Here is a 14,202-nt window from a genome sequence, read left to right as displayed (position 1 = left end):
TTTTACCCAATGCTTGTATGTTCTATGATGAAATATTGTCCTGAGGGAAACAGAAAGTATAACATAAGAATCTTAAAGGTTAACTTTCTGCATTCTTAATTTATGATTTGATCTCTGAAATTCTCACTTTGATGGTACAGACACATAACAAAGTCTTTACGGTCAGTTCTTGGACTCACTTTGAGCACTCTGTTCTTGGGGGCACAGGGATGATGAGAGCTTTCTTGGGTTCAAGATCTTGTTACTTCAACGGATCACGCAAGGAGTCCTGGAGAAAGCGATTCACTTCCTCTGTTGAGCACTCAAGAGGGTAGCCATGTTTATCGCCAACCAGCAGTTTTGTAAAGCCAAAGGGATTGGTGACGAAAGCGGCCCACTTCCTGGCTCTCTCTCTTCCCCACCTTCAATGCCACTCTGCTCTGCAAAGGGGCAATAGCTTCTTTTGTATGATCTTTGCAGTTCTGCTAATGGCTGCTACTCCTCATTAGAAGATTTTTGATACTACTTCTTGATGGTTCAAAGCTCTTGATGCAGTTGATGTATTTTGATGGCCCTGTGGTTCAGAATGAAGGAGGTGGGCTTGGTGTTTCGCTTCTATATCTGGCTGAATCTTTCTGAGGCGTAGCCGACAATGATGGTCATACAGAATTTGCTTATCATTTCCAATCCCCTGACTTGCATCAAAATAGATAATACTAAAATTAAACTGGCAAAATTGCTGGGTATTACACTTCATTTAGAATTTCATGCCTCGGGCACGGGATCTTTCTGTGTGGAGTCTGCATGTTCTCCCTGTGCCTGCGTAGGTTCTCTCTGGGTACTCTGGCTTCCTCCTACCGTCCAAAGACATCAAGAGGGGACGAGGCTGATTGATACTCTAAATTGACCGTAGGTGTGACTGTGAGTGTGAATGGTTGTCTGTCTCTCTATGTTGGCCCAGCGATGGACTGGCGACCTGTCCAGGGTGAACCCCGCCTCTCGCCCATAGCTGCTGGGATAGGCTCCAGCCCCCCCCCCCCCCGCGACCCATAATAGGAACAAGAGGAAGACAATGGATGGATGGATGGACAGAATTTCATGCCATGATATCTAAGGGATTTAACTAAATTGAGAAGGCTAAACAGCGCCCCCAAGAGTTTTGATTTCTGTTTGCATTTTCAAGAACCACATTAGGACAATTTGAACATGAAATTGCAAATTTTAACACCAGCTCATCAAGGTGAGTATTTAATAGGTGAAATTGAAATACATGACTCAGCATCAGGATCTTGTTATCACTGCTGGGCTAACCCAAAGTAGCAGTGTGTGGAAATAGCTGTGGACTTGTTGCCATGAAAAATAATTACCTTGGCAGTCAGCTCGACAACAGCCTGTCCTCAGCAACAGATGACGGAATTGAGCAGGGGACATATGTGAAGCTGCAGTAACATAATTACCAACAACAGAAAACAAGTTCTGTCATTATTAACTACATTGATTTACATCTAAAACATTTTTGTTTCATACAGATTTTTAGTGCACATTAATGAGGGGTATCAAACTGCTTCATTATTATAGTGAGGGGGACATGGAGTTTAATTCCAGTTTTCAGTATAATAGTATAATATTGTACACTACTATAAACGGGCAGCACGGTGGTGCAATGGTGAGCACTGTCGCCTCACAGCAAGAAGGTTCCAGGTTCAAGTCCCGGCTCGGGCACGTTTCTTCCTGTATGGAGTTTTGCATGTTCTCATGTCCTATGTGGGTTCTCTCTGGTATTCCTGCTTCCTCCCACAGTCCAAAGACATCAAGAGGGGACGAGGCTGATTGATACTCTAAATTGACCATAGGTATGAATGTGAGTGTGAATGGTTGTCTGTCTATATGTGTTGGCCCTGTGATGGACTGGCGACCTGTCCAGGGTGAACCCTGCCTCTCACCTGAAAGCCACTGGGATAGGCTCCAGCCCCCCTGCAACCCTTAACAGGATAAGCAGAAGAAAATGGAAGGATAGATGAATGGACTATGATTGTACTATCACTAACTTAGTATAAAAGCATGAATTATAATCACCAAAATAAAATCACCAAAATAGTCACATTACTGTGAGACGGACTAGGATGTATGATTTAGAATATAGAATAATATATTGAATATATTCTAGAAATAGCTGGCAACCTGTCCAAGGTGAACCCCACCTCTTGCCCATAAGCCACTGGTATAGCCTCCAGCCCCCCCGCCCCCCCCCCGCGACCCTTAACAACATAAGCGGAAGAAAACAGATGGGATGGATATTCTAGAAATAAAAATATCCACAATAACCAGTCATTCATCATTAGGATTTGTATTACACAGGCAAACATTTATGCAACAATACAACATTGAAAATTCAAACTGGGTTTTATTAACATTGAACTGATATACAGCTTATCTAGACTCCAAAAAGGGAATGACAGTGTGTGGCCCTTTCTGCTTTTGCCATGCACAGCTTAAGCGTGACATCAAATCAAAACTATTGCTAATTTCACACTACAACTCCATTTTGTTAGAAATAAGACTCCTTAAGATTTGCGTTTCAAATATGGCAATATAACAAAATCTAAATCAATTAAAGGTGTCAACTTAAGGTAATTATTTGACATGTTAATTGTTAAAGATTGGAATGGATTTGTGGCAACTGTTTATTCACGGATGAAGGTTACTTTGAACTCCAAACAGTCGTACTAACCTTGCCCTCCATACTGCTTTTGTGTACATTCCATTGTACAGAGGGAAATATGATTAATTTCCACTGCATCATTCAGGGGCTGATGTTGATGCTGATGTTCTATCATGACTGATTCTGGACATATTTTAATCACAAATATTTCAACCAGGCAACAACACAGCTGAGAGTACAAGAATACCTTTACATATGGGAGATCCCTTAAGCCCCCTCCTTTGAGCACCGTTTACACACACTCCTTTGTCCATTTATGTTTTTATTTGTATCGTATTATTGTATCTTGTTATATTAGACTCTGTTCTGTCCACATATTCCGGGGCAGTAGGTGGCGGTACGCAATAAAATGATATATTGCGATCCTCAAAAAACAGTGAAGAAAAGAAGAAAAAAAGAAATACAAGGAAGAATAGTCGTTCCTGAAGTTGAAACGTACGGGGGACAGTGAAAGCATCATTATTTCCTGTAGGAAGATCTAGCGTCTGTTCAAGTGGGAGGCAGTCAAATGAAATGTCTGCGCTGGTATTAGCTTGATACACCGAGTGAAACGTGTACCTGGGTTGTGCTTTGATACGCTAGAAGCTGTTAACACAATGTTCTGGAAATATTTCGACGCGGCTGGACATCTGCGAACTTCAGTAATATCTCCGAGGGAGGTATGTTGACATTACTGCTAACGTGAAGCTAGCTAACAGCTAACTGTTAGCAAAGTAACTATGTTACTTCGATCTGTTTATATCTGTTTACATACACTAGCGTCTAACAAAATACTAATGTATTAGTGGTACCAAAACAAAGGAAGGCCTTATCGATCGGATTGTGTAACGTCACCTGACGGTAACAGTAAAACTAGCCAGGTGCGTTAATGAGGGAGGGGTCGCTTCTTCTGGAGGCGAGGAGGGTAACCAACCAGAGAGGAGTCCTGGCAACAGGCTTTGTAACGAGATGAACCATCCACGCCTCTGAATGTCATTTTACAGAGACTTCAATTAAATGTGACTTTGGCGAAGTTGTATAATCATCCGTCCATTAATTTGTTACTGTCTGCCTTTACTTGAGGATCTATTTGATTTATAGTAGCGATGTGGCATCGTGGCAGCTGCTGCTATTTGTGACCTGACATAAAGGATGTATGTGTTACTCCATACGCCACCAGGTAATAAGTATGTTTTTAGTTAAAGAAGGCTGTAGTGAAAAACACGATAATAATTGAAAGAAAAATGTATGCATAAAAATCTTGTACTTTGAGCTGTGTTGTTGCCTGGTTGAAATATTTGTGATTAAAATACGTCCAGAATCAGTCATGATAGAACATCAGCCCCTGAATGATGCTGTGGAAATTAATCATATTTCCTTCTGTACTTGTTCTCTGTACAATGGAATGTCCACAAAAGCAGTATGGAGGGAAAGGTTAGTACTACTGGTTGGAGTTCAAACTCTCCATCATTCCTGAATTAACAGTAGCTGCAAATCCATTCCAGTCTTTAACAATTACTATGAGCAGATAATTCCCTTAAGTAGAGACGTTTAATTGATTCCATCCATCCATCCATTGTCTTCCGCTTATTCCTGTTAAGGGTCGTGGAGGAGCTGGAGCCTAATAGTTTTGATTTGATGTCACACTTAAGCTGTGCATAGCAAAAGCAGAAAGGGCCACACACTGTCATTCCCTTTTTGGAGTCTAGATTAGCTGTATATCAGTTCAATGTTAATAAAACCCAGTTTGAATTTTCAATGTTGTATTGTTGTATAAATGTTTGCCTGTGTAATACAAATCCTAATGATGAATGACTGGTTATTGTGGATATTTTTATTTCTAGAATATCCATCCCATCCATTTTCTTCTGCTTATTTTGTTAAGGGTCACGGGGGTTTGCAGCCTATACCAGTGGCTTAGGGGCAAGAGGTGGGATTCACCTTGGACAGGTTGCCAGCTATTTCTAGAATATATTCAATATATTATTCTATATTCTATAGTTTAAATCATACATCCTAGTCTGTGTCACAGTAATGTGACTGTTGTAGGTGATGTAGGTGATTATAATTCATGCTTTCATACTAAGTTAGTGATAGTACAATCATAGTCCATTCATCCATCCATCCATCCATCCATTTTCTTCCGCTTATTCCTGTTAAGGGTTGGGGGGGGGGGGGACTGGAGTCTATCCCAGTGGCTTTCAGGTGAGGGGCAGGGTTCACCCTGGACAGGTCGCCAGTCTATGCAGGGCCAACACATATAGACAGACAACCATTCACACTCACATTCATACCTATGGTCAATTTAGAGTATTCAATCAGCCTAGCCCCCAATTGCATTTCTTTGGACTGTTGGAGGAAGCCAGAGGACATGGAGAGAATCCATGCAGGCACAGGGAGAACGTTCAAACTCCACACAGAAAGATCCCGTACGCGAGCCGGGACTCGAACCCGGAACCTTCTTGCTGTGAGGCGACGGCTCAATTTAAATGTGTTCTCAAACTATTTGTTTGAGCTGTATTTTGGCTTCACATACAACTAGGGGAAAGAAAATCTGTAAATATCTAAATGGAATACTTGCATATATATGTAGGCAGCAAAATCCAATCACTAGTTATCACATGAGACATGGAATAAATAAAAGACGATACTACTTCCCAATGTTCACTATGTTTTTAACACAATGTTTTCAACCCAGGTTAAAAAGACAAGACAAGCACTTTCCTTTCTACCTTTCTTCCTTTATTCTTATGCATCATGTTATACATCACAAGAAAGTCACCACCATGGAAAAAAGTAAATAGCATTGTAAAAACAACAGCTTGTGTACAACCTTTGGTAACTCCAATAATTGCAGCTTGTAGGACTGTGACAGTGTTTGTTTTGTTTTTGCTCTATTGGGTTTTCAAAGCCAACACCACTTGAACACAGACAGGTTGAATTTGTGGCAGAGAGGACAAAATGCTTTGGAAGTTACTGTTGGAGGGCTGTTGTGGGCTGTGGTAACTGCCATTTGAGTACTGCTGCACCGTCTTTTACCTTGTCGCTCTGCTAACTTAAACTCACCACGTGTTGTCTTGAAACTTTTTAATGTTCTTCCCACAATAATGATTTTATTGTGGCATGCATTGCAGATGTCATATGCTATATAACAGTCTGGCTTGTATTGCTCTGTTCTGTTTACAATACAAGACTAAACACAACATGCCATGTCATGATACAATGGTTTAATTTCACTTGTGCTTTCCGCATGATTTGGGTGCCAAAATTGTAATGACATTCAGTTAATTACCCAGGCCCAAATTATGGGTGCCCTTGTTCTAGCTAACACTGTAGCAACAGTGGCAGCTTGCTGGTTAACCAGGAAAATGCAAGCTTGTAATTGATTGTCAGAACTTTGAACAGAAGAATTCATTCATTCATTCATTTTCTACTGCTTATCCTGATAAGGGTTGCTGGAGGCTGGAGCCTATCCCATTGGCCTTTGGGCAAGAGTTGGGTTCACACTGGACAGGTCACTGCTCCATGGCAGGGCCAACACATATAGATAGACAACCATTTGCTTTCACAGCCACAGTCAATTTAGAGTATCCAATTAGCCTAGTCCCCTCTTGCATGGCTTTGGAGAGAACCCACACAGGCTTAGGGAGAGCATGCAAACTTGACACAGAAAGACCCCGTGAATCCACTCGGATCAATTTTACTTTATAATAATAATTATAATATAATCTTAATATAATACTTCCCTTCAGTTGAGGGCTTTTTGGAGTTAGTCCTAAGGTCAGCCACACAGCAATTTTACTCCCCCATATGTTGTTAAGCTACAGATTTAGTCATTGATGATTAACATACATTTGCATTGTTCATATAACTGGTTAATCAACCATTAAGACTCGAACCAGACTTTAAAATGTTAGACCATGTATAAGCTGCATGTCTTGTCAATCAGTTAATTAACCCAGGGACACATTAGGTGCACAGCAATTTCAGAAAAGTACTGGATATTGATAATCATAAGAGTCGCTTTGATTTTTCTAATGGCATTCACAGGGCGGCATCGCTTGAAAGTAGAGTCGCTGTCAGCTTCCACCATTAGTATGTGTATCAATGGGTGAAAGTATTGCAATTGTAGAAATGTATAAATTAGGCCAGTCCATCAAAAGTACTGCTTTGTGAAAGCAAATGGACAGAGTGGAGTCTATTGTGCTTGTGGGTGAATAAATGTAGAGCTTTCAACAAGCTGCTGACCTCAAGATCTATATGAGAGAGACTCTCCTGACAGTGACACGAATGGTCCTGACTGGTGGAAAGCACATGTGCTAGGAAGGTGCTATACCTGCACATTGGCACCATCATGGAGCAGTGTTGTTTTTGTCGCGCTGGACGAAAACGAAAATGATGACGTCAGACCCCTTTTTTCCATGACGATAATGAGACTAAGACGAACGTCACCATAGCCCTGTAAAGACTAAAATGTGACGAAATTGTAAAAAAAAAAGCCTCTCTCGCGCGCGCACACACATGCACACACAGAGACAAGTCTGGGCCTGTCTGCAGCGGACGAGACACACACCTTGGCAGCAGCAGCAGTGTTGGGTGGTCATAAAAAGAGGGATGATTAAAGCATAGTTAGGCCAGCACTGTGATGCATTTTTTTTTTGTATTAAGCCTAAAGTTTTGTGGTGGTGGTGGTTTCACCTCCCCCGTGGTGCAGAGACCGCTTCCTAGTGCTACATGCTAAAGCTAAAATGAATGGGGCTGCCAGGGGCCCCGCCAATGTTGGCTCGTTTAAACCAGCCCCTCTATTAATTTAGCATGTTATGTATAAAACTCCTGTCCATTTGTGGACGGGTTGAAGTGAAACGCTTTGACCCATGTTTGTGGGACTGGGAAACACGGTAGTCTTCAGACCTGTTGCGGTTCCCTATGCTAAGCAACACACGGGGATGCTTTAACCAATAATAGCAGCTAAAGCCAATATGTAGGACATATGGTCATTCATATGGAAGTCAAGTGTGCTTTTATTTTTGTTTAATCCTATTTTATTGTGATACAATACTCATATTGTGTGCCAGTGTGTTGTCTGCATCTGCAACAAAATAATAAAAGTAAAAGGTAGAGAAAGAAAAAGAGGGGAAAAACTCACCTTTGAAAGTTAGATCAGTTTCAGTGTGCTTCATTCTAATTAGGGATCAACCGATATGGATTTTTCAGGGCCGATATGATGCCGATTATTAATAACCAAGCAAAACCAATAGCCGATACGTATAACCGATATGTATTTGCAGTAAAAATGAAAATTTTCTCAGAACATTAAATGTACACTATTGTGCTTAGAACTGTATGTCATATTACACAAGAATAAGGCACTTGGCAATTGTAAATGCAAACAATAAAGGCTACTTTACACACGTGGGTTCTAGACGTGACGGTAAATTTATTGATTGAAAAAACTCGACGTGTGCTCTCTACTTGACTCATTGAAATGGCCCATCATTTCCCTGGACTTTACGAGTGACTGACAAAAAGACGAATGTTTAACAGCTATTCTGTGTGATCATTGTGTAGTGACAGCATGAGCACTGAGGGAGAGGCGACTATAAAAAAACAAGGACATGTTAGCGTCTGGTGTTAAACTACAGGCTATAATCGCCTTGTTTGTTGACAAACTAGGAGCCGCCCCACGGGCTGAGACATGTTAAATTATTCCCACAAAGTAATGATAACCATAAGGGAATCCTATTATTATTGTGCGTCTGGCTCCAGCTCTAAAGCGACCGGTCGTGTCAATCATAATGTAGTGGTGAGCCATCATTAAATAGCCTACCCCCTGTTGAAGTTGTGAAAAGTTTAATCTCAACAGACAAACTGCAGGTTTTCCTCCCTTATACTTGCTACAGCCTACCTATGTCATGTTTTTATTTAATTAAGCAAGGGACTTCAGGTCATCTTCACTCACATCTTTTTATCTTTTCATCTTTGTTTTTTTTTTGTTGTGAGTGATGCTCGTCCTATCTTGCAAAGCCGTACGCTTGATGTGACTAGACAAGTAGGTTGGTGAAATGTCGACTCTAGGCCTGCATGTTATCACTAATATTGGTCAAGGCTGTGGTATTTTTAAAACTTTATCCTAAAGGGCTTTAAAACTTCGACTGACACTGTCTTACCTTTTCTGCTGGAGCAGCCAACGAAGCAGTCGTCTGTTTCTCCTCTTGTCTGTGGCACTGCATGTAGAGGCTTCAGTGTTGATTGATTGGCTGTCACTGGCTCACTTGTGCCAAGTAGCCAATCAGTGAGGGATGTGGGCGGGCCATTGTTACACAACCAAGAGAGTGATGACTTCAGGCAGAGACGGCTGTATCAGAGCCTAAGGAAGGAGCGCATTTTAAAATACATTAATTAATTTTATCACTTATCAGTGAAAAATACGCAAAAATGCTGAATATTGGCGGATATTATCGGCCACGCCGATAATTGGTCAATCCCTAATTCTAATACCTGGATTGGCCTAATAAGTACATACACATATATCTTTTATTTATAGGTATCTTTGATATGTGACTAAAACCTTTGAGTTTTCGTTGACTAAAACTAGACTAAAACCTTTTTGAGTTTGTCGAATAAAACTAGACTAAAACTATCAAGGATAGAAATAACTATAATGTGACTAAAACTAAGAAGCATTTAGTCCAAAAGACTAAGACTAAAACTAAATCTAAAATGCCTGCCAAAAACAACACTGTCATGGAGTGATGCCATGAATTATAGACTTTCTATGGAAATAACTATCAGACAGATTGTTGTCATGATGTTGGTTGATTGATTGATTGATTGATTGAATTTCAGTTGAAACGAGTGAGCGGCAAAAGGAGTGATGAAGAACTGGCAAGCAATTACCAACCAACCAGTCCACCCAGCCCAAAGTGAGGGTGTGGAATCATTTTGTCTTTCATGGAAGGAGCTCTAAACATGTCGACAGAACACACGCTGTTTGTCGACATTGTCAGACTAAATTGAAGTACTGCAGCAATACTAGCAACTTGAGGGCTCACATCTCCTGCTTTCACCAGGAGGAGGCTGTGTGGGGGAAAGACAACCGCGTTCCACTGAATCAACATACCTGAGGTGACAAAACTACCTCAGGTATTGTAAAAAAATTACTATGTCAATGTCTTATTTCATTGCAAAAGATTTGAGACCATACAGTGTTGTAGAAAACAAATGCTTCTGCTACATGTTGTACAATATAGAGCCATGGTATGTGATTCCAAACCAGAGCTTTTTTACACACAAGTCAATTCCAGGCCTTTACAATGAGACAAAGATTTTAGTGCTGGAGTCCCTCAAGTCTGCTCCCAGGGTAGCATTTACATGTGATTCCTGAACATCCAGAGCCTCCATCTCATATGAAACTGTTACAGCTCACCACGTCAACAGTGAGTGGAAACTAACTTCAAATAACTGCTTTATTTTGGGTTAACTATCAAATGAAAGTCAGTAATCTGTAATCGAGAATTGTTAATCAGTTGCCAATCAAATCGGGACCTCAATAATCGTAATTGTAATCGAATTGGGAATTCAAAGAGATTAACCACCCCAGTATCCTCTCAGATTATGAGTTGTCTTCCGGATCGTGAAAAAAAAAAAGCATTACTTGGTAGTAATTTGTTGAATGCTTTGAATGCATCATGAGTGTGTTCTAGAAATCACACCTTGTGTGTGATCCGCACTGCTTGTTTCTGTAAAGTGGCTAATGGATCAATTGTGCATTAGTAACTGTTTCCCCACAGTTCAACACAATATTGTGAAGTATGGGAGTACCAAGGAGCAGTATAAAGTACAGAGTGCATTTTCATCAAGGAATGGTTTCACTTTATTCATAATTGAAAGGCTTTTGGAGATTTTTGTTTTTATGTGTCTGACGTGGGCTTTCCCAGATAATTTCATGTCTATTATAACTCAGAAAAATGTATTCTCATCTGCATTTTCAATATGGACACCTTCAATCATTGTCTTTAGTTCTGAGGGGTTTTTTTAGAATGTCCAAACATCATAGCCTTAGTCTTATTTAAATTTAATTATAATTTATTATTATTACTGTTAAAGAATATGTTGGTGTCATCTGCAAAGAGTATAAGTTTTAGCAATTGAGACACATCAAATATGTCATTAATATGAACATTGAACAGTTTTGATCCTAAAACGGACCCCTGGAGGACACCACAAGAAATGCCAAGATTTTTGATGAATACAGTCCCATTTTAACATATTGCATGCTTCCTGTTAAGTAGCCTCTTAACCACTTCCCAGCAACCCCCCTAATACCATATAGGTTAAATTTGTTGAGTAGGATTGAGTGATTGATTATATCAAAAGCTTTTTTAACATCGCTAAAAATGCCCATAGCATGTTTTTTCTGGTCCAGTGTGAAAGTAATTTATGCAGTTGCTTCAGTTATTGCCACTGAGGTGGGTTTTTTTTGTTCTAAGTCCATATTGTCCATTATTAATTATCTGGTCTTTGTCAAGAAACTTTTCTAGTCGGGAACTGAAGAGGTTTTGTAAGATTTCGGAAAATTGCGGTAGTAGGGATATTCATCTATAATTTGTAAAGCTGTGTTTACTCTTTTTTTTTAAATTACTTTTCCAGTTTTCATTTTATTTGGGAAACAACCAGATTGGAATGATAAAAAACATAATAGGGTCTTCGCACCGGAGGGCTCAGGCCCTAATTACAGATATTGGCAAGACAGGGTTCCCACGCATCCTGGAAATCCTGGAAAATGATTGACCAATTTTCCAGTCATGGAAAACATATGGAAAATGAGAAAAAAGGACAAATGTCCTGGAAATGCTTAATTTTTCCTGGAAAATTATTTATCCTCCCCTGGCCTTGTGAGTGAATGTAAATTGGTTAAAAGTAATGCGCATGCATGTCTGTTGTCACCTTTTTCTGAGCAAAGAGCTTCTCTGCTTCTAGCCGGCGCAGAGCCCCACGTGACGCTACCAGCCAATCAGATTTGCATTTCCGCGTAGAGTGGTTCTGCAACCCAGTGTTTTCAGTTTATTTTGTTGCTAGATTTAGCAACTTTTCAGACGGCGTTAAGGATTTAATGCCTAGAGACTTCATCGTTATTTTTCATAGATAGATTATAGCCATAGACTGCACATCAAATGTATGAGTAATAAACATGAAAACAATCTGTGTAAATGCAAGTTACAACTGTAGAAAAGAACACTTCCAAAGTGTGCGAGGGACAGAGACATGTATGAGTGTATGACTTAGTAACTTGTCTGTGTAGCTGCTTTAAATGACCTGGAAAAGTCCTGGAAAATAATTTCAGGGAAAGAGGGGGAACACTGCTAGAGGTTTTGCAGTGTTGTTTATGACTTTTTGACAATTATCATGTCAATATTGTGGCAGTCAGTAGATACTTTAACATTTTAAAACAATGTTTGTCACTCCCTGCTCATCTGTTGCTTAGAGAAAAAATTGAGTATGGGCTCCTCTTAATAGTTTTATTACATTGGTTAATTCCTTTGTCTGGAATTTCACCAGCCAACTCTGGGCCAACATTTACAAAATAAATAAATAAATAAAACTGTTAACCATATCATTCATGTTGTGATTTACAACATGCTTATCAATGAAATAGTCAAGATATGTTGCCTTAGCAGATCCTTGTTTGATTAAGTTATTCAGTACATCACAAGTTCCTTTTTTATTATTTTTATTTTCATATATATATATTTTTTATTATACCTTATTGCTAGTTCTTATTAAGTCCATTAATTCATTTCTGTAGGTTTCTTCTTTGGTTTTTAACTTGATGAACAGTTTGTAGAGATTATTTTTCATTTACAAACATTCATTATTCCTTTAGTAAGCCGAGGACTTTTAATTTTTTTTCCCTTTATACAGCAGGGCAGACCATACATTTTGTTGATTGTATACAACAAATGTATTTGTAAATTATATGTGAATATATAAAGGCAGCATGGTGGTGCAGTGGTTAGCACTGTCACCACACAGCAAGAAGGTTCCGGGTTCGAGCCCCAGCTCGGGCATGGGATCTTTCTGTGTGGAGTCTCCGTGTTCTCCCTGTGTTTGCGTGGGTTCTCTCTGGTATTCCTGCTTCCTCCCACAGTCCAAAGACATCAAGGGGGGACGAGGCTGATTGAATACTCTAAACTGACCGTAGGTATGAATGTGAGTGTGAATGGATGTCTGTCTATATGTGTTGACCCTGTGATGGACTGGTGACCTGTCCAGGGTGAACTCTGCCTTACGCCCAAAGGCTGCTGGGATAGGCTCCAGCCCCCCTTCATAGGATAAGCGGTAGAAAATGGATGGATGGTGACTATATAAAGAAACCCCACCTCCCATTTTCTTTTCTCCATTTATATAAATCACAGTCAAAAATAAATACCTATTTCAACCTCAACCAGGTTGCTGTAATAGCAATAATACCAAACTGATGGGTGAATTGTTGTAGATACTCTTTAATAGAGTTGAAATTTGTATACATTCTTCTGCTGTTAAAATGTATTCTTGACAGTTTACCCAATGATTCAATGCTGTTTTCATACTGTCCTTGTCTTAAAGAGTTACAATTGTTAACGATGGAAGAGAGAGAGTTATTATCAGGATCTATTTCTGTTTTGAGATCTTTTGTGTTGTGCTCCTCGTATTCGAAAGTTTCCAGGTCCATCTGTTTATGGTATAGAGTTCTCTGTAGCATGTCCATATCAGCATTGTTCCTTGGTATGAGTCAGTGGGTTAGGTGTGTTGTGGATGTTGAATATGTCGAATCATGTTATCTTGATTCCGTTAGAACTTGTCAAGTTCCTCAATCTTCTTCACAACCAACACTTTGCTTCCTCTGGAGTCCTGTTCAGTTTGATGGAGATCTTATAGCTTGCTACTCAGGTGTGTTGGATCTTTTGTTGCTTTTTAGAGTGGGCTTGCGTTTTTTTGCGATCTCAGCATTTTTCCTGGTTAAGCGATCATTCATGCAAACATCGGTTCTTTTCTTTTCTTTTGCATCCTTGTTTCAAAAGTGCCATCTTGTTTTTCCGGTTTACAAATCTTTTAATCATGGCTGGTGGTCTCAAGTTCCTTGTTGTTAATGGGTGACTCCTTGATGTGCTCAGGTCCATCTCTATCCGCTTGCATTGGAGATAGGATGCTACTTGTTGCTCTCCTGAGCACGTAACCTGCTCGCTGGTATCCCCGCTGTCTGTGGCCACTGGCCACATGTTGTTGATGATGAAAAACCAGGGGCCTCACTTATAAAACTGTTCTCAGGAAAGCTGCACTAGAAATGGTGTATGAAAGAAACGCAGAAATTTGATATGCATAAAAATATTCTGATTGATAAAATGGCACACACACACACACACACACACACACACACACACACACACACACGTCCTACACCTTTTGGCTTTTAGACATCACAGTCTACCTGGAAATCCACCTCACATTCTGTCCTCAACACACCTTCTTTCAGCCTGAAATGT

At 40.0% G+C, this 14,202-nt stretch overlaps 1 protein-coding gene across 2 annotated transcripts in view; it reads left to right on the top strand.

The window, feature by feature from the left end:
- The first annotated feature begins 3,110 nt into the window (after positions 1-3,110).
- The window catches only part of elk4 (ETS transcription factor ELK4), a 25,124-nt gene continuing 14,032 nt past the window's right edge, over positions 3,111-14,202 (top strand). The window contains exon 1 of one of the 2 annotated variants that reach the window (XM_086198386.1): positions 3,111-3,360. In XM_086198386.1, the coding sequence (XP_086054512.1) occupies positions 3,298-3,360 (63 nt within the window). In that variant the 5' untranslated portion in view covers positions 3,111-3,297. The remainder of the gene's footprint in view (positions 3,361-14,202) is intronic. The other variant, XM_086198387.1, reaches the window with a different exon arrangement.

Source organism: Aulostomus chinensis, chromosome 3 (assembly GCF_037954235.1).
Source record: "Aulostomus chinensis isolate RoL2024-O1b breed Wild chromosome 3, RoL_Achi_v1.0, whole genome shotgun sequence".
In the NCBI taxonomy this organism is placed as follows: Eukaryota; Metazoa; Chordata; class Actinopteri; order Syngnathiformes; family Aulostomidae; genus Aulostomus; species Aulostomus chinensis.
Note: the sequence above shows the minus strand (reverse complement) of the source record. Positions and strands in the feature narration are given on the sequence as shown.